General features: G+C 40.4%; 1 protein-coding gene across 1 annotated transcript; it reads left to right on the top strand.

The window, feature by feature from the left end:
• The first annotated feature begins 3,321 nt into the window (after positions 1-3,321).
• LOC145398214 (uncharacterized) lies at positions 3,322-20,507 on the top strand. Its single transcript, XM_080271169.1, has 4 exons — positions 3,322-4,073; positions 5,169-6,022; positions 7,526-7,708; positions 18,648-20,507. Exons 1-4 carry the CDS (start codon positions 4,043-4,045, stop codon positions 20,505-20,507), a joined length of 2,928 nt encoding a protein of 975 aa, XP_080127295.1. The 5' UTR covers positions 3,322-4,042.
• Positions 20,508-20,719: the final 212 nt, after the last annotated feature.

Genomic DNA, 20,719 nt, shown 5'->3' on the forward strand with positions numbered 1-20,719 from the left:
AAGAAATGAGTCGCCGGTTTGAAGAGGTTGAGGCATTAAATCGGAGTTTTTTTGTTTCATTTACTACTACTACTGCTACTACTACTACTACTACTACTACTACTGCTACTACTACTACTATTACTACTACTACTATTACTACTACTTCCACCACTACCACTTCCACTACTACTACTACAACTGCTACTACTAGTATCACCACCACCACTACTACTACTACAACTACTACTAGACGATTTTATTCAGCTTAGGATAGTCTTTTCGAACTGAAGGGGTTAGTTATAGCCTTCATTAACCCCTTATAGCTGAGATATAGCTTCATTAACCCCTTATAGCTGAGATATAGCTTCATTAACCCCTTATAGCTGAGATATAGCCTTCATTAACCCCTTATAGCTGAGATATAGCCTTCATTAACCCCTTATAGCTGAGATATAGCCTTCATTAACCCCTTATAGCTGAGATATAACCTTCATTAACCCCATATACCTTAAATATAGCTTAAATATAGCCTTCATTAACCCTTTCATTACAAGAAATTCCCACACAATATTAAATAAAAAATCTAGTGTTACGTCGAACATAATTTTAAAAAGAATATCATCTGACGGAACTGGCTAAATCAGAGGACATTTCAGATTTATTTTTTTCCACGACCAGACGATTTTTATTCATCTTAATTTCGACCTCGGTGTGCTGGAGAGGGGCGCCTTCACTTGGTGGCACTGATATAACCCTAGCGACCCCTCAACCCCCTCCCTCACCCCGGACAGGTGGATGGTGGGCGGCTTGAGCGTACTGTCCCTTTGGCAACTACTACTACTACTACTACTAAGATTAATCGTCTGGAAATAACATGAATAAATCACTTAAATTATGTCACACGGTACAAGGGAGTCAGACCTGAAAATTTAATCGCGCCGGGAAAGACCGATTTTATTTTATTTTATTTATTTTTATAGTATTTTATGGAACCCTCATGATTAATCAGCTTGGGAGAGAGAGAGAGAGAGAGAGAGAGAGAGAGAGAGAGAGAGAGTACTTTTGTGTAGTTTTTCAAAAATTATCGTCAAAATTTTAAAATCATTTCCCCTATCATAGTTTAACCTCTTCAGTCCGACACTTTATTTTTTTTTTTATCCCTCTAACACCAGACGGTTTTATTCAGCGGTTTTATTCAACTGTGGTAAAAAAAAATAATCGATTAAGCAGATATCTAACCCCCCCCAGTTCGAAAAATCTCCCCGTAAGCTGAGTAAAATCGTCTGGAGATCGCAAAAAACAATAATAATGGAAGTGAAGGGGTTACATTTGATTCCTTTTTCGATTATGTATTCCTTTATTCACCCTTTCTCCAGACGATTTTATTCAGCGTAGAGGAGTGAAGGGTTTATGTAATCCCTTCAGTCGTAAAAGAGTATTGTAAGATAAATGGAATCGTCTGTAACGAGGAAGAGTTAAGTAGAAAATACGTGACAATTGTAGTAGGAGTAGTAGTAGTGGTGGTAGCAGTCCCAGGTTCATCTGCAATGCGAACCCGGTGGACGGCAGGCTGAAGTTTCCCTCCTCCTGCAGCCCACCATCCTCCTTTAGGGGGATAGGGAGCGGCCATAACACTGAAGATCGTAATGCCATAGGGATAGGAAGCAAAAAAAAAAAAAAAAAAGAAAGAAAAGAAAAGAAAAGCGAATTGATTTGCATATAAGATGTTAATAAATATGTATGTTATTTTTAGGGCTCATATCAACGTACGTTGCATAAATGACCAGCATCATCATCATTATTATTATTATTATTTTTTTTTTTTGCGTCTAATGATGGGGAGAGGAGAGAATGCCATGCTTGAGTGTAAACAGTATCATCATCATCATCATCATCATCATCGTCGTCGTCGTCGTCGTCGTCTCCATCATTTGTTTCCTTTCTTTTTTTCGTGTGTGTGTGTGTGTGTGTGTGAATATTAGCGTGTCATGTGTAGAATAAATTAATAAGGAAGAGTTAGAGACAGCCTCCGTAGATGACTAATAGCCTACGGACCTGGCACAACACATCAGTCCATCTTTATCTTAGTAACTAGCTAAAGGACCAAATTTATGTTTTATATCATCATCATTAACTCCACCACCACCACCATCATCATCATCATCATCATCATCATCATCACCACCACCACCACCACCACCACCATCATGGTAACGCGTTTTTTAGTTTCAATCTTTCCATCTTCAAACAATTTTCTTGAACTTTGGCTGAACCTCTACAAGTGAAGGGTTCATGAAGGCTCTATCAAACCCCTCCAGTTCGATGGGTTGATCCTAAATATAATTGCCTTTAAATAATAATAATAAAAAAAATAGTACGTAATAGGACTGACGGGGTTATTCCAATTCCCTACTATTTTTTAATGGGGCGGGAGTGTTCAGAAATAGGGAGTTTGTAGCCGTGAGTATAATTGATTTGATATTGACCATTGGCTTGTCAGTTATCCTTTACATATTTTATCTTTATTAATTTGTTTATATATACTTGCAGGAGTTCTTCTCCCATGGGTTGAGATAGGCATTAGAACCAACACCAGTATAAATTGGAAAGACAAATATTATCAGATTTCTGTTATGCTTAAATTTAATAGGAATGCGAAAGTTATATTTAAGGTACTGAATAAAATATATGAAATTATTTGCTACCATGCAATAGTTGTTAGAATGCAGCGAACAGATATTTATGATCAGTAAATAGATTGTATCAGATATTTACATGAAATCAGTTCCCGATGGAAGACTTTGGCACAAATATACTAAGCGCAATGAAATGTACCCTTGAGAAAGAGAGAGATTGTTATGTACGCATCTTGTAATCGGCTTTGGTTCCATAGGGGGTGAAGTAAAAATTTTAGCACCAAATTCATCCAGAAACATCCTGCCTACCATTATGAGATTTTGTTTGTAGATAGCACAGGTCAAGGCACTGGTTTCAGGTCGAGCTATAATTAATACGTGTTCAGTCTAAACCTGTCAAGTCAAATGCGGCATGAGCTTACCCAAGACTTCCGCAACTGAAGTACATTTCGAGCAACGCCGAATCTCACGTGCCGAGCTCTAGGGCGGACGACTTTACCGCGTGGTTGATATACAAATTTTAGATTTTGGCCGTTGATGGTGAACTATTTCAACTTTCATTATTTTCAGGAGAATATATCCGTCATATAAGAAGCAAACTGACATTAACACGCAAAGAACAGTGATGTCACAGAAACTTGTGTAGACTAACAGAAAAGAGCTTACAGAGTTTACAGATGAACTGAGGGAGCATTCAAGAACAAGCAAACCCACACAAAACACATGAAAAAGGAAGAACAATATGAAGTAGTGTAGAGAGTGGAAATGTTAATAAAGAGAGTGAATTAGGTGAATATTGCCATCAAGCAGACCCATAAACAGTAATCACAGGAAAAGAACCGTGTAGAGAGTGTATATATTGAGGTAAAAGAATAAATATGTGAAAGCCTCCACGGAATCCCAGAATTAGCTTCGTGTCGGTAAACAGAGGAGTAACAGGTGAAAATTTCAAATCCCACAAAAAGTTACGTGAAAAACATGGAGTATTGCAGAGGGCAAAATTTTTCAGTCCCACAAATAAAATTAACGTGAAACAAAACAAACTGCGTATTGTCAAGAGTGTAAGTGTTGGTAAAAAAAAAAAAAAAAAAAAAAAAGTAACGGGTGAAAATAACCCGCGTACAAAAACAAAAATCACGTGAAACGATTCAAGGAAATAGTGTGAGGTGCAAATAACCAGTCACACAAAACAGATATCACGTGAAACAGACTGAAGAATTAGTGTGTAGAGAGTAAATTAAAAAAAAATCACTCGAAACAATGCCCAGAGAAGTAGTGTGTAGAGAGTAAATGTTGGTAAAAAGAAAGATTTAGGTGTTTGTCAGCGTGGGTAGTGTTAGGGTAGTAGGGTGGCTGGGTTCTGGCCTGCCGCACCTCTACCCGTATGTGTCCTGGTGTCAGGGCATGGCGGAGCTCAGACAAGCATGTGCCGTGACGATCTTCTGCCATACCCTGGTGAGACACGTACACACCCTTTTCATACATATATACACTTGTACACACCCTTACATACGGACACGCACACATCCTCCTCATGCATATATACATGCACACATCCTTTTCATGCGCATACACGTAGACACACCACGTTCACATTTATACATACGCAACTCACGCCCGCATAACACACACACACACACACACACACACACACACACACACACACACACACACACACACATCTTATCACTTGTGCATCACTGCACACTTTTAAAGAAATGCTCACACTTCATTAACAGAACATCATACATACTCTCTCTCTCTCTCTCTCTCTCTCTCACACACACACACACACACACACACACACACACACACACACACACACACACACACACACACACACACACACACACACACACACACACACACACACACACACACACACACCTGGTTGCCTACACAAATAAGTATATACACAAAACCTCTTAAAACATTGATACTTATAAACATGATAATATTCCCTTATCTAGTTGTCACCTACGAAGCAACCAGCCAAGTTATATCCTTCTTATATTTGTCATCTGTCGTAAAAAATTTGTTTCTAGTTGCCGTGTGTCAATTTGTGGACCAGATGTTGAGTTTGTTGTTTTATGTGGTGGTTACATTCTTTATGCCTTTTTTGTAGGGTGGTGAGTTAGTGCTTTAAAATCTTACATTCTTGTTGTATATTTCCATCCTTGTGATATATATTCTGTTTTAAGTGAAGTTTCTAGCAGTTTAAGCTGTTGTTATTATTTTTTTTACGATGACATAAACACTTGAGATTATCTATGACAGTTTTCAGTATATTAGTTGCTTGTACAGGTAGTTGTAGCCGAGGAACTGGCTTTCAGTTTAGGTCCCACTCTGATCCCTTTTTTCTAAATTTTTACTGTACTCCCCAACAGAATACAGTATTTGGTAATTTTTCTTAATGGGAAGATGGTGCATAAATACTGTAATATCCTAACTTTCTAATCACAGATGACTGTATGTTGTTTGTGCTATAATACTTTAAGCACAGTTTCTTAGAAGGCACTGTGAATTAATAAAGAATTTTTCCTATTTCAGCACTCCTGATGATGGGAAGTGATCAGTACTGCCTCAAGTGGAACAATCACTGGGCCAATCTGATCCGTGTGTTCAACTCACTGCTGCAGTCTGAGACATTTGTTGATGTGACTCTAGCATGTGAGGGCCGCCACTTGAAGGCTCACCGGCTGGTGCTGTCAGCTTGCTCCCCATACTTTAAGGAGCTGCTGGTGGCCCACCCAGACAAGCATCCCATCGTCATATTGAAGGATGTGCGCTACTCTGAGCTGCGCACCCTCATTGAATTCATATACAATGGGGAGGTATCAGTGGAGCAGCAAGACCTGGCTGCTCTGCTGTCCACAGCTAGGGAGTTGCAGATTAAAGGTTTGGCAGACAACCGGCTGCCAGGGGCGCCTCATCTTCCACCTGGAAGCAGAGAAGCTAGAGAGGCAATGGGACACCTGTTCACCCCCATCAGTGCTCCCTCCCTGCCCCCCACTACCCAGTATTCTGCCTCCCCACCACCTGATGGCAGCATAAAGAGCAGCAGTCCTAGGCGGAAAGTTGGGTCTGAGGACAGGCCCCCGCCTCCTCTCGCAGCCCTCCATTCTGGCCTAGCTCTGTCGTTGTCCTCGTCCACCTCCTGTCCTGGCCAACTCCCAGCTTATCGCTCACGGCCAACTTCCAGAGAATCATCTCCAGCTCACAAGCGTCAGAGGCAGTCACCCAGTGGAATCGAGGAGGACAGTCCTGCCATTGAAGTTACGAAGGATACCCAAACTGAACCGCCCAATGGCCATTTCCAGCCACATGTGGACCACAGTGATGCCCCGTACTTGCGGCTAGCTGGACCATCAGGGCTCAGGCTGACCACCCCTACCAGTAGGGAGGTAAGGTGCAACATGTGGTCAGTGATACCCTGTCCAAATTGTACATTACAAGACAGTAAGATATCAGTCTACAGTAGTGATTGAACTACTATAATTGGGAAAAGTCCCTGTTGGATAAAAACTGATTCTGTGTAAGCCAGCTTTCACTTCATCAGGCTTTTTCAGGATATAGTAGATTTGACAGGTGCAAAAGACAGAAAGAGTTGTGTATGCATGCTAATGAGGCTTAAAAGTTACCATCATCATGGTCTTTTTTCCGATGAAGTATGGAAATACTATCCGTCAACGAAGCTTGGTAAACTTTCACAAACCCAGTACAGCACAGCCAAGCACAACTTACTCCAGACTTTTCATGCATCTTGTACTGAGCGCAATGAAAGCAAAATCAGTGATAGTGAGAGTTGACTGCAGTTATTTATAGTGTAAAATATCCTAACATCTTTCCTCTGTAACTCAGTAATATCAAAGTTAACTAGTTTCTCAGTGCGTATGTTCAAGAAGTTGGTCATTTATAGAAGAGCCATCTGAAGTCCTTTTGTTAGCTTCAACCTTTCAAATCCTGATACAGACTTTGAATATGGCTTTCTTTACTGTAAGTCTCTTTTGTTGGAAAAAACATTTATTTTTTCATTATTACTTAATCTCATTTTCCTTACATAAACACAAACACATTGAGACTTTCATGCTTATTTTACTATTTTGATGATGCGTGTATACTGTATACTGTGAGCACAGTACTTAAGCGCAATGATTTTTGTAGAGAGGTTTGGTATTTGAATTTTCTGATTAACTTTTAATACAGAAAGCTAATAGTAAAATGGTAATATAATGGCAGTAGATACCGGTAGTCCTGTAGTATATTTGAAGGCATAGGGCCTGAGACTACTTGTGCTCTATATTTATGTAGTGCAGCATGACACCTGGTGGTTAAATGGCTAGAGCCTTTCATTCAGAGTGTAGGTCTTGTCATGCTCACATGTTAATCCTGAGAGGTGACCAATAGTTAATCAACCAAGTAATACCATCAGGGGAAGTAGGCTGGTCATTTACCCTCATGTGTTCTGGACTACATTAGCTTAACCATGGGCCCCCACACCACAGAGGGAATAATGTGAAATTGCCCTCCCCCTCCCTCCTTACTTTTCTCCCAGTGTTTAAATTGTATTCTTTAAATGTGAAAATAAGATGTTATATTCCCATGTAAGTCAAAGTGCCATCCATAATGTTCTTTATCATAGCTAAAATTACAGTCAGTAAGCATTTAAATTTTGTTCTCAATGATTTGTCCTTGATTATGTCTGTCTCTTCAGTGTCAGAAACTCAGGTAATTATGAATGTCCAGACTGAAAATTCTGTATGGAATAGAGGGGGAGTGCCATTAAGCCAGTTGTTAAACCTCCATTTTGTACTGTTAATAAAAAAGGAACTCAGATAGTTGCTTTGACTGTGTGTATTGAGATTGTGTCAACGTGCATGTTTGTAATGAATATAATGATGATACAGGACAACAACAACATAGACAGCAGCTGGGAGGGAGACCGAGGTTCACCGTCCATGACCAAACTGTGTGGTGGTATGACGTCTGGAGGCACCACCACCACCACCACCACCACTGGCACCACCACCAGTCCAGGAGGAGGAAGGGAAGATGACACTGATGATGATCGTCCCCATGCCGTGAGTTTTGTTGTACCTCAGCTTTTGTGTGTGTGTGTGTGTGTGTGTGTGTGTGCAGTATATTGTGGCTAATTCCTTTATCTTCTGATTCACTCACCTGCACTCCTGCTGTTCTGCCCCCACATTCACCTTAAACTTGCCCTTGTCCTTACCCTCATTGCAGCTCTGACTTACACATGTCTTTACCCTGAGCTCCATCCACTTATCACTCCTCATTTTCTTTTTCGTATTTCTTTCTTTCTTATTTTTTTTATACATCCGACTGTGGCCATAGATTTGATAAACCATTCCCTGAGACCCAGTAATAGTTCTATGTGCCAGTCACCTTCAAATGCCACACTTTGGCACTAATGCCCACTGTTCATATTGAGTCCATGCTAGAGCTGTCTCATGCAGGACTGATGTGATGGTAGAAAAAGGGTTATTTTTATGATCTGTTAGTGGGCTTGTGAAAGGTCAGTGAAGTCTGTTTTAACAAAATTCCTTTACAACAGTCAGACAGTTCCCTGACCCACTGTGGGATTGAACTTGCACCCTTTCAAACAGCAGACACTTCTCTACGCTTTTGACCACCATCTTCCTCCACCATGCATGCCTTACCATCTTTGCTGTATTTGAGTTATGTCTTTTGGTAAGATAGTATTCATGCCTAATAACTAACTTCTGTCTCTGCCTTTCCCTAGCCCTCATCTGCCTCTGTCATATACTGTACTATATTTCACAAGTAGTACTGCATCCCTTCAATATGATAGTCATTTTTTTTTTTAGAAATTATGGCTAATTATTGGCAGTTTTATTAATCTTCTGAGAAAGTTGAAGAGCTTAGAAGCACTGTCTGTTAACTCCTTTTGTACATTGATATCTTTTTTCATTATGCTCCAAATGTTGCCAGAGATTTTTTAAAAGTCTACTGTAGGAGGGACCTCTCTGATTAAAAGGACTAACTGTCAGATCACACAGCCTGCTATTAACATTTCACTCATCTCAGAATATTAGGCATTGTTTTCGTGATGTTGACCAGCATACATTATGTTATGTAACTTTCATGGTTATCAACCATAAATACATTTTGTTATGTAACTCTTATGGGTATCAACCATATAATTTTTAAAATCTCAATACAAGCAACATATTGGTAGCTGCATCATAGTTCCAGTAATTATTCGCATAGCTTCAAGTTTGTCATAGTAGTATAACTGTTTCATTGTAGCTCCTGTCAGATAATACTTATTAAACTTATGTTGGGCCTTTTAGGCAGTCTGTCTATTGCCAGACTCCTTAATCTTGTAAGGGTTGGTAACAAACAAATTGCCTCCATGTCTCCCTGTCTGTCGCCATTTCACTGTCCTCCCCCGAACGCACACACCCCTCTTGCATATACCTCTCAACTTCATCCCTCCATCTCATCCTCGGCTTCCCCCTTCCTCTCCTCCCCTGCACTTCACTCACATACAGGTTCCTCGTTAGTCTCTCGTGTTCCATCCTCTCCACATGACCAAACTACCTCAATGTATTCCTCCTAATGCTTTCTGCCACATCCACATCCACACCACAATGCTCCTTCATTTCCTCATGTTAGTCTCTCTTTCCTTGTAACTCCACATGCTCCCCTCAAATAACTAATTTCCATTGCTCTCACTCTTGACTTGTGTCCTTCCAACAAGGTCCAAGCTTCACTTCCATACATTAGAGTTGATATCACAATACTAGCATGCAGTGACCTTTTTTAACTTCCATGCTCACTTCCCTATTTCTTATCACTGCTTTCAGAGAACCAGCACACCATTCTTCCTTATTATACCCTTTCAAGCACTTCATCCTACAAACTTCCATCCTTACTCGTCACACTACCCAAGTACTTAAATGCACTCACATTTTCCATTTCCTCAATCATCCAGCCTCACTGTATATCCAGTTACATCATTTCTCTCAAAGACCATAGCTTTACTCTTCCCTACAATCTCCTTTTGATTCCATTTCATACACACATTCTCCCAAACTCATTCACCAAGCCTTGCAATTCCCTTCATCTTCACCTAACAATACAGTATCATCTGCAAACAACAATACAGGAAGTTTCCAAATGGTGCCCTTTCTCATTTAGGCCGCTCCAACATCTGCTGCTCTACCTTGTATCTCATTTATAACTCCATCCATATGCAGATTGAACAGCTATGGAGATGTGACATATCCTGTTTCAATCCAACATTCAGAGGGTGCACTGCAGCTTTAGCACCCTCATACATACTCTTCACAGCATTCAACAACTTTTCATTTACTCCCTGTATTCTTAATGATTTCCAAATTCCTTGTCTATCCACACTGTCATATGCCTTCTCCAAATCCATGAAAGCTGCATACAACTTCTTTTGCTTCTCTAGAAACTTTCACTAATGACCTAAGGATGAATATCTGATCCACACAACCTCTTCCCTTCCTAAAACCTCCCTGTTCTTCTCTAACTAATTCCTTTAACTGTCAATAAGTACTGGCATCCTACCATACACTTTGCCTGTTACACTAAGAAGACAAATGCCCTTATGACTGCCACACATTTCTTTTTCCTCTTTTTCTTTGTACAGGGGAATATTATACCTGACTTCTAATCCTCTGGGGCTCTGCCTTCCTCCCAGGCCAATCTGCACAATTCCATATCCATTCTACTACTATCTCTCCCCCATGCTTCAGCATTTCACCACACATGCCATCAATTCCTTGGGCTTTCCATATTTTGACTATCTTCTTTCCTTGCACTACTTCCATCCTATTGATCTCATCCTCCCATTTAACCACCCTCCTTTTCCCAGCCATTCCCCAGCCACTTATCCTTGCATTACTTTCATTCTCTATGTTCAGCAGTTCCTTAAAGTGTTCTCTCCATCTTCTCACTTTTTCTCCCTTCTCCACAATCAATCTTCCATTTTTATCTTTCACTTCCCTGCTAACTTCTTTATCATCCTGTCTGACTCTCTTTACCTCCATCCAGAACATTTTCTTACATTCCCTTCTTCTTACACTCAGATTCCTTCCAAATTCCTCATTCACTCTCTTCTTACTCTCTCTTGCTAATCTTTTCACCTCTCGCTTCCTCTCTACATATCACTCTCTCATCCATCTCCTAACTTTCTCTCTGCTTTTGCTTCCCATCATGCTTTTGCTTCCCATCCACTCACTACACGTTTTCTTATTTTGTGCCACAGCTTTCCTCACCTCTTCATTCCACCATGTTTTTCCTTGCACCCCATTTTATCTTATCTTGACCCCACACACCACCTCACATGCTGCACAGATTTCTTCTGTGAATGTCTTGCACACTCCTTCCACCTCCCCCATCTGCTTCAAATCATATTTTCCTAATTCCTCCTCCACTTCTCTCTTATATTCTGTCTTTTTTTACGTCCTCTTGCAACCCTTCTACCCTCCTTGTATGGACTACTAACTTCTGTTCATTCCTCCTTCTATTCCTCCATTGCATTTGAACCTTGGCTTTCACCACCACCAAGTTAAAAAGTATGTGTTTCACGATGGCTATTGTCATTTGTTTATATAGGTTCCATCATGCCTGCATGCATCAACCATGGTCACCAAATGGCAGCTCGAAATGCTGCTTGTTCGCAAGCAGCCACTCTATTCACGTCTTTATCCCTGAGGTCACACTTTGTGACATTGTCCCAGGTCTTTTTTGGTCAGCCTCTTGCAACCCTACCCTCAGCGTTCGCACCTTTTGCTCTCTGCACCTATTTGTCATCCTCCGTCCTCTCCACGTCCATGGTCACCAAATGGCAGCTCGAAATGCTGCTTGTTCGCAAGCAACCACTCTATTCACGTCTTTATCCATGAGGTCATACTTTGTGACATTGTCCCAGGTCTTTTTTGGTCAGCCTCTTGCAACCTTACCCTCAGCGTTCGCACCTTTTGCTCTCTGCGCCTTTTTGTCATCCTCCGTCCTCTCCACGTCCAAACCATCTCAGTGTACCCATTCCCATCACAACACCAGAACTGTACTTTCAAGTCCCATTCATCCTCTCAGCATTTCATTCACAATCCTAACTCCCCCCAAGCCTGTCATTCAAGGATGCACTGCACATCCATCTTCCTGGTAATCATTTTCAGTGCTATATGTTTGAGCCTATGGTTGTCCTCCTTGGTGTTTAATTCTGGGAACTACATAATTTTTTTTTAGTATTATTTATTAATATATTCATATAGCATTTTCACCCTTATAATCATGGAAGATTTTTGTGTAAAGATGATTGATTGATTCTGTGGATGATTAATGATTGTAGCGATTGTTCCTGCAGGCTTAGCAGCAAAGATCATTTCCAAAGTGCAGTGTAGGAAGAATTGTGGTAAAATTATAAACACACAAACTGCATACATTAACCTCTTTATTCCAGTTATGTACTGTACTTTTTATTTTATTCTCTGGTGAAGGGGTTAATGCAGGCTGTGTGTAGCCGCTCCACTTCGAAAATTTATCCTAAACTGAGTAAAATCATATGGAAATAACAAGAACTAAATAAAAAGTACATAATGGAATGGAAGGGATTAACCTTCGCTCACACAAAAAACAAGTACATGCTGTAAACATTCACACATTAAAACTTACTGTATATAAATGTGATAATTTCACAGCTCTTGCATGAAGCATGCTTAGTAAAAGAGTGCATCAGTCAATAGTTAATATCATGATACAGTAATAGAGGTTAACCACTTCAGACATTTCAGTATAGAATTAAATGCTTCACCTTACAAGAGCCCCTTGGTGGTGAATAAATTAGTAAAGGCCATATAAAACCCCTCCTGTTCACACGATCACTCCTGAGCTGAATAAAGTCATGTGGATGTAGCAAGAATAGATATACAGTACTGTACCTGTAAACAACATCCCCAGGCTGAAGGAATTATGTCCTTTTTCCATAACCTCAATACCTAACCATACAGTTTTTATGTTGTGGGTCACACAAGAAAGGGAATCTGGTCTCTAAGAATGTGCAGTATATCACAACCAGTCTTTGCAGCAAGAAATCCAAAAATTTGTTTTCCATATTTCACTTGACCAATTTTTTGCAACAAGAGACTCATAAACCAGTTTTCTTTTTACTGTATCACTTAAACAATTATATGCAGCAAGAATTGCATAAACCAATTTGTCATGTGTCGCTTGACTAATATTTTGCAGCAAAACGTTCAGAAACTTGTTTGCACAGTCATTTAACTGGTCGATTGCAACAAGAAATTAATTTGCCATTTTGCACCCTATTGCTTTACCACTCTTTTGCAACAGGAAATGCATAGACCAGTTGTCTGATTCTGAGGGTCTCAAATGTATACTTACTGCCTCGCTCTGTTTCCCCAAGATTCCCTTCCTGGGAACCCTGCAGCTTCCAAGAAAGTGGCCACGGCACAGGGGTGCTTCCAGAGATCTCTCAGTGAGGTTTTATTTATTCATGCATCATTGCAGAGTGAAGTTTGGATACTGGAGTAATGGATGTTCATGATTTTCTTTGTGAGATTGGCATGCTGGCTTGGGTGTTTGGTTTATTATAATACTCCATTGATTAGGGAAAGGTGATAGCCTGAGTGAAGTCTTGCCAAAGGTACTCCCGTTGATCTTGTGAGGCTGACATCATCTTTGTGTAAGTTAGTTGGAATGCTGTCCAAAATGGAGTTTCTTTGTCTGTCTAGGGGGTCGTTGAGTAATCTTGTACCAATGGATTTTATGATGCTTGTATTACCAGGAGCATTTGGTAGCTTTTGTTAATGTTGGTAATAGTAAGAGGCTGGAGTGTGTATTGGATTTTCTAGGTTTTTGCATAAAACAGAGATCCAGTAATATTCGGATTATTTGGGAGAACCTGATTTCTGTACATATTTGATATAGATTTGCAGTCAGTGTGCATCCAGTTACACTGTATAAGGTTTTGTTTTATGTAGTCTGGAGTTGTGCTCTGCCAGGATTTTTAGTTGCTGGGAACCATTCTGTAGAACCATAGTTTATAGTTGTGCAGATGAACATTAACTAGAAAAGAGAAAAGCTTTCTGTTTGTTGTCCAAAGGTTGTATTTGTTACTGCTTAAAAAACGTTAAGTTTTCTGGTGGCTTTAGATATAGTGGTTGGTATATGGGGAGTGAATGGTATTTCTATCATAGGTGGTGCCTTGCTGTGGTGAGCCTGTCTTTCTGTTTTGTGATAGCTGAGTGGTGTAAATGTTATGTATTTCTCATTACAACAGTGTTGTTTATTGTGTTGGTGAGTAATCATAGGGTCATTGGTATAGGATTGTATTTTTATGCTGAAAGATGATTGTGGTTGGGGCAAGTCACGCATGAACGAATTAAAGATGGTGGGTGAGAATATTGCTTTTTAAGATATACCATTGTTGTAATTTTGTACTTGAAAAGTTGTTTTTATGTTATTATACTCATACATGCTATGTCTGCTTGGAAGTTTTTGCCTTTTGGTCATTGTTTTTGATATTCATGTGGATAATATTTTTTGAGAGAAGGTGTTGGGGGCACTGTGTTGAAGGTCTTGTCAGTATCTGTTGTTGTCAGTGCTGTTTTGGGTGGGGGGAAGGGGGCTTCTGTTTGAGACCATTCAGTATGTTTTGGGATTGGTTAATGAGTGTGTTAGTGGAATCATTTTATCTGAAGCCACGTTGGGTTGGGGAGAGGAGAGTGTGTGGTTTTATTCTGCTTAGGATTAGTTTTCCATTGAATTTACAGAGGAAAAGGATATAGGACAATATGAAGTGGGTCAGCTTGAAGGTACGGTACATATGGTGATTAAGGAGTGCTGAGAGGAGAGTTTATGTTGCATTTGCCATGTGATATGGTTTTGGGGTAATGGAGAACAGGAAATTATGTTTCGGGTGCTTGATGCTGTTGTATGAGTTGTGTGCTAGGGTGGTTATGGGAGTTCATAGTGTTAAAAGACTGCATTATCTGTGGTGTTTTGACTTCTGGTGTTGGTTGTGTGTAATGTTCGCCTTTGAGTCTGGTTTTGTCATTCAGTCATTTTGCTGGCATCTCTTGCCTTGCTTCTCCGTGGGAACTTGAAAACAAGGGTTAGCTGTATGCAGAATTTTTCCCACTTCTTGCATGCTGCTTATACTCTTTTTTTTTTTTTTTTTTTTTTTCCCACACATCATCTAACAATTTTTTTTTTTTAATTTGTATAATATTCCTTTTATTGTTACAGATTTTTTTTTAAATGGTGAACCTTCGATTACTTACGATATTACTTTTATTAACCATTTCTTTTGTTTTTTGTGTAGACATATCAGACTTAACTACACTGATAGGAGAAAGTGAAGTATTATTATGGAGGAAATGTAAGGAAAGGAAAAAAAATAAAGTGTTTTGTACAGAAAAGCAGAAAACCTGTTTGAATAACCAGGCTTTAGAGGGAAACCTCCAAGTGGTGGCACTATTGCAACCTGGGAGCAGAGCTACATACTGTAGATATTCAAACATTCCTCATTTCCCTCTCTCTCCTCTGAATGAGGGATGATAAACTGCAGGGGAAGGGTTGCTTTAGCCTGCATTCCACTGGATTCTTGTTAAGATGAGCCTGGGGTCACAACAACAAGAAGAACAATATAGTTGTATGGATTTTTCTTTACCATAACTTGAGTGATATGCAGCTTTGAAAAAATGTTTTTGTTTTCACTTAGTCATTTATTTGGAGGGATGATGTCTTTTTATTATATTCTTGTCACCATCACACAGATATATTCAGCTTCAGGGAGACTTTCTGAATTGTAGGAGTTCACATATTGCCTTCATTAACTCCCATAGCTTGAGGCCATACATAATATAACAAAATTGCCTGGAGGTAGCAAAAATAAGCTAAAAAATGCATCAGCAGATTCATGAGGTTGATATATTGTTTCTTCGTCATTTCAGGCGTGTTTGCAGTCTGTTTCAAGATGTTGTGTTTTAAATTTGCTTTGTATTGTGTAGTGCTGAGTCTTACATTTTTTTCATATTAGCTGATATGTAGGATAGGGAATACTCAGCACCATAAATATACATTCGATGGATGTCTGTTACTGGTGTCCAGTCTTATTTAATGTCTTAGTCAACTGCCATTTTCTTATTTTTAAGATGCTTTCTGATTGTTCTTAGTGTTCCACCCTGTTTCATTGTAACCTCCTCCTTGTATTAAGCTTTCATTATTATTCAGTGCATTGTGGTAACCCTTTCACAGGAATAACTTGTTTCAGTTTTATTCTTGCTATATCTACAGCACTTTATTAGAAAAGGAGAGATTTTTAAAACCAGAAAGGATAGGTATAGTCTTCACCAACACCTTCACTGCTGTACTAGAGTTCTTGTTTAAGGTAAATAAAACCATTGGGTGCAGCAAGAATAAAATACAAATGATGTCCTGTAACTGAAGTAAGAGTATGTAGAGTTGACAGATGCTACAGTGTTAGAGGCAGTAAAGGCAGTTTATCAAGGAAACACAAGTGGTCTTCGTATGTCTGGGATGTTTCCCAAAATATCACAACATTTTTAGTACATTCGGTGCTTTAAATTGGGGGAATGAACACACCAGCATTATAGGTATCAGTAAATTTTTAAGTGGCAGTATTTCTGTAATTTACTGAAGCATTAGGAGCTAAAAGAGCATAAAAAGCAACATACAGTGAGGACTTGATTGGTGTCTATATGAGGCTGAAAGAGAGACTGATGTCATATGCATAAACCCTGAATTGCAAAGGGAAAGCAGACCCATAGTATTTTACAGTCATTAATAGAATTCTTATGGTTTATTAGTTTGAGTAACTTGTCTTACACATATGTCCAGTAAGCACACTGAGAGGGTAATGCATGTTATATCTTTGTCAGGTGTTTGTAAATTATCGTCAGAAGGTATTTGCTTCCCATGCAGCCAAAGAATGTAATTTTCATATTTTCTTTCTGTTTCTTAATAATTTCCTTTCAGCTTAGGAGGAATGTCGTGTACTGGAAGGATAACAAAGGCTGTAGCTCCTCCAGTTTTTTAAGTTTATCTAAAGGTGAAAAAAATTGTCTGTAGATAACTAAAATAACATTTTAAAACATTCATTCATTCATTCATCATCTGATCCTATGTTGCCCCATGAGGATATAGGAGTCCAGGGCTAGGCAAGGTGGTCCTAACATTTAAGATGAGAGTGACCAGCCTCACTCATTCCTGAGTGGCATTACATGAGCAGAAAACCCCAACCACCCCTTGGATATAAACCTACACAGACTTAATCCAATTGGAGTGCCTTATTTACTCACAAAACCACCAGGCACCATAGTTTGGTTATATGAGTACCACCCAGCATAGTAAATGGTTTCCTGGTGTACAGGAAACCATTTGGCTCGTCACTCAGTGTAGAGTCACCCATAGAAAGAAGGAAGAGGAAAGAATGAAGGAAAGAAAGACAAGAGGAAGGAAGGAAAGAAGAAAGGACAGTCACCTGAGAGCAGCACCACATCGAGTGATAGTTCACCCACCAACATTTAAAAACATAACTAAATAACATTTTTAAAAATACATCAGTGGGCTGAAGGGATTAAGGTTGAAGCTTATGGTTGAGTGATAATTTTGAGCTAAGGGTATTTGTGAGACAAGCCTGCATTCCATTACCATAGTTTTATGTGAATGGCATTAGAAGAAAAATCAAAGTGAAAACTGCAGTGGCAGGGATGACAGTGAACCAAGATGAAAATATACAGGAAGAGAGCACAGTATTAACTTCTATGTGTGCTAAGATGGAGAAACAGTTTCAAAAATGAGTGAATGGTAAAGAAATCTGGTAATGTATGTTTAGTAGGAGGAACTTAAGTGAGGAACTCCTGTAAAGACATGTCCTCAGAATGTAGCTTTATAACAGTAGTAGTAGTAGTACTTGTTGTAGTTGTTGTATAGTTGTTGTTGTAATCCAGGTTCACCTAAAACATGAACCTTGTGGACTGCAAAAAGGCATTTCTGCTGCGGTCCACCATCTTGTTTTTGGGTGATATGGAAGACGTTCAAGAACATTTGTATAACCATGCAGTTGGGCCACTCAGTAACATCAGTGCCACCACAAGAAGGCATCCTTCTTCATTGCCATGCTTTTATTAAAAGTACAGAAGAAGGAGTTTGTGATAACCCAGGAATGTTCCAGAATATTATAACTTTTTCCATGGGGTTGGTACTGTAGCTCTAAAGGGAGCATTGTAAGTTAATTATGCAGTTTCTTTTAATTATTGTGGACTTAAGTAGCAGAGAGAGAGTTTTTTTTTTTTTTTTTTTTTTTTTTTTTTTCTGTGGACGTTTTTTACTTCTGTATAGTATACAGTACTGTAGTTCATTCTCCTGCTTATCAGGTTGTGACAAAAGGTAGAAGTTGGTCATAGATTCAAGCTGTTCAAAATAGCAGTAGTTTAATGCCTTCACAACTTTTATATTCAATGTTCATATTCAAGTTATCAGGTGATTCATTACCATTTGGAAAGAGCTCTAGTAGTGAAGGAATTACCCAGTAATGAAAACTATGCATAACCCCGCAAGTTTAATGAGTATCTCATAAGCTAAATAGACTGATCTTTTGGCAGTTAGGGTTTAAAAGAGGACGAGACAGTCTTTGACCAAATAGGTAAATAATACCAGCCAGTTCCCTTTGAAATGTATGCTGTCCTTAGGCTGCAGTATTGTAATTTAACACTTATAACCCCGTAGCTGTGAATTGTCTTCTTTGTATATTATTTTGGCTGCTGACAGATAACTTACTATGCTCAGGATAAACCTAGGATGTCAGAAATGTGAAAAAGCATGTTGATGAATGTTGTGGCCCAGAGTGAAGACTTTATATTTTACTGTATTCCACCTTTTTAAATTAGGAATTAATAATCCTTATTTATTATGCACTTTCAGTTGTGTCTTGAATTTTGATCAGTAAAAATTATTCTCTTGTTGCAGAGTCCTGAAGTGATCCTTGAGGAGGGTGAGTCAGGTGTGGTCACATCAGGACCACCACCCCCAGTGGCCTCCCCAGCCTTGGCTGCCCCACTGGCTCCTACTGGTCCTCTCCCACCCCAGGTGGCCATCTTACACCAGGCTCTTGCCCTGGGCTACCACCCATTGCAACATTACTTCCCCCAGGGTTTACTGGACCAGCAATCACAGCAGCAGTCACAACAGCAGCAGCACCCTGGGGTTTCACCACCTAAAGACCTGCTACACTTCCTGGAGATGATGAAGTCAGTACCTGGCAGTGGACGACTCCCACTGGCAGCACTGGGTGGCCCAGCAGCTGTGGGTGGCACCTCTAGTCTGGCACTTGCTCTGCCCGGTGGCTCTGGGCCTGCCACTGCCACTGCCACTTCCTCCTCACCGGCTGCTGCAGCCGCTGTAGCTGCTGCCCGTGACAAGAGTGTTGGTAACGGCATTACCTGTCACATCTGTGCCATGATCCTGCCATCGTCACACCTCCTAGAGGAACACATCAGAATACACGAGGAAGAGAAACCATACAAGTGTGATCAGTGTGGTCAGCGGTACAAGTACCAGTCAGCTTTCCAACGTCACCAGGAACAAAACCACACCGCTAAACTGCCTGGGGACAAACCCTTCCGTTGTTCAGTGTGTGGCCAGTGTTTCAAGTACCACAAGAGCTTCACTAAACACCGCTCCAACCACGATGCTCTTGACCGCATCATTAAGGCTGAGGCAGAAGAGGGCCGGCTACCACCACGAGTTATCCATGAGTCGTACCTACAGAAACTCTTGGTTAATGAGTCCCCAAAGAGTGAGCCTGATGCCTCCATCACACTAAAAGAAGAAAGTACTGATGCCCCACAAGACCAGGCCTCAGACAGACCCTCCACTTCACATCCAGTATCCATAAATACTGGACTTCTACAAGCCAACAATCCAGAGAATGGTGTAAAGAGGTATGATGAGGGAGAAGAAGAGGAAGAAGATGGAGAGATAGATCCAGAGGAAGAAGAAGGGGAGTTTGAAGAAGAGAACAAAGGCAAGTTTGTTTACTGTGTTAAATGCAAGTTGACATTCCGAGATGTGGCCAGCTTTGAAGATCATTGCAGAGGGTCGCCTGAGTGCTCTGTTGATACCCTGAGAGAAGTGAATGTGGGTGAAAGTCCTGGGCTATCCTGCCCTCCCAGTGTCGCCTCTTCTCCCCAGGCATCCCCTCGCCTGTCTCCCAGCAGTCTTTCTGGAACACCTCGCTCTCCCCTTCCAGCCTCCACCCCCATGGCCATGCCCTCCCCACCTGCCACTACCACCCCTGTTGGTGGCCTTCCTCCGTCCTCAAGTGTGGCCATTAGCACAGCTACTGCCAGCACCCCTGGGGCCAGTACCCCTCCTGGCCAGAGTTCCTTCTTCAAGATTGACTCCCGAGGGGCCGTGATACTTCCCCACGCTCCACCTCCCACTTCAGCAGACCCACGGGGCGATGAGGAGCGACCTTTTAAGTGTCAGTTCTGCCAGAAGGGGTTCAAAGGTCGAGAGAACCTGAAGCTGCACATCCGCACCCACACCGGTGAGAAGCCGTACAACTGTGGTGTGTGTGGCAAGGCGTTTGGCGGGCGGTCAGACATGAACCGGCACCTACGTATCCACACGGGGGAGAAACCTTACCCCTGCAAGGTGTGCGGCAAGAAGTTTGCCCGTGCTGACTATCTCTCCAAGCACATCACAACACACCTCGGAGTACCCTTCGCTAAACCAGTCCACAGTTTGCAACAGAGTCTTCAAAATTTAGAAAATATGCAAAATCTACAAAATCTACATAAGTTACAAAATATGTCTAATGAGTAATACCAAAATTTTCCCCAAATATTTAAAAATATAAATTTTTATATATATATTTACATTCTTATAAATTAGTTAATACTGTAAGCACTTAAAGTGCCACATCTGCTTCTAAAGCAGTTAAATCAAAGGTTTTGAACCAGAGACAGTAACTGTGTTACATACCTAGTTTTATAAATTTAGGTATTGATATTGTTGTCATATGTCTTATTCTCAAA

The sequence above is a fragment of the Coenobita brevimanus genome, chromosome 5 (assembly GCF_032717465.1).
Source record: "Coenobita brevimanus isolate Jiangsu-jjx chromosome 5, ASM3271746v2, whole genome shotgun sequence".
Lineage (NCBI taxonomy): Eukaryota > Metazoa > Arthropoda > Malacostraca > Decapoda > Coenobitidae > Coenobita > Coenobita brevimanus.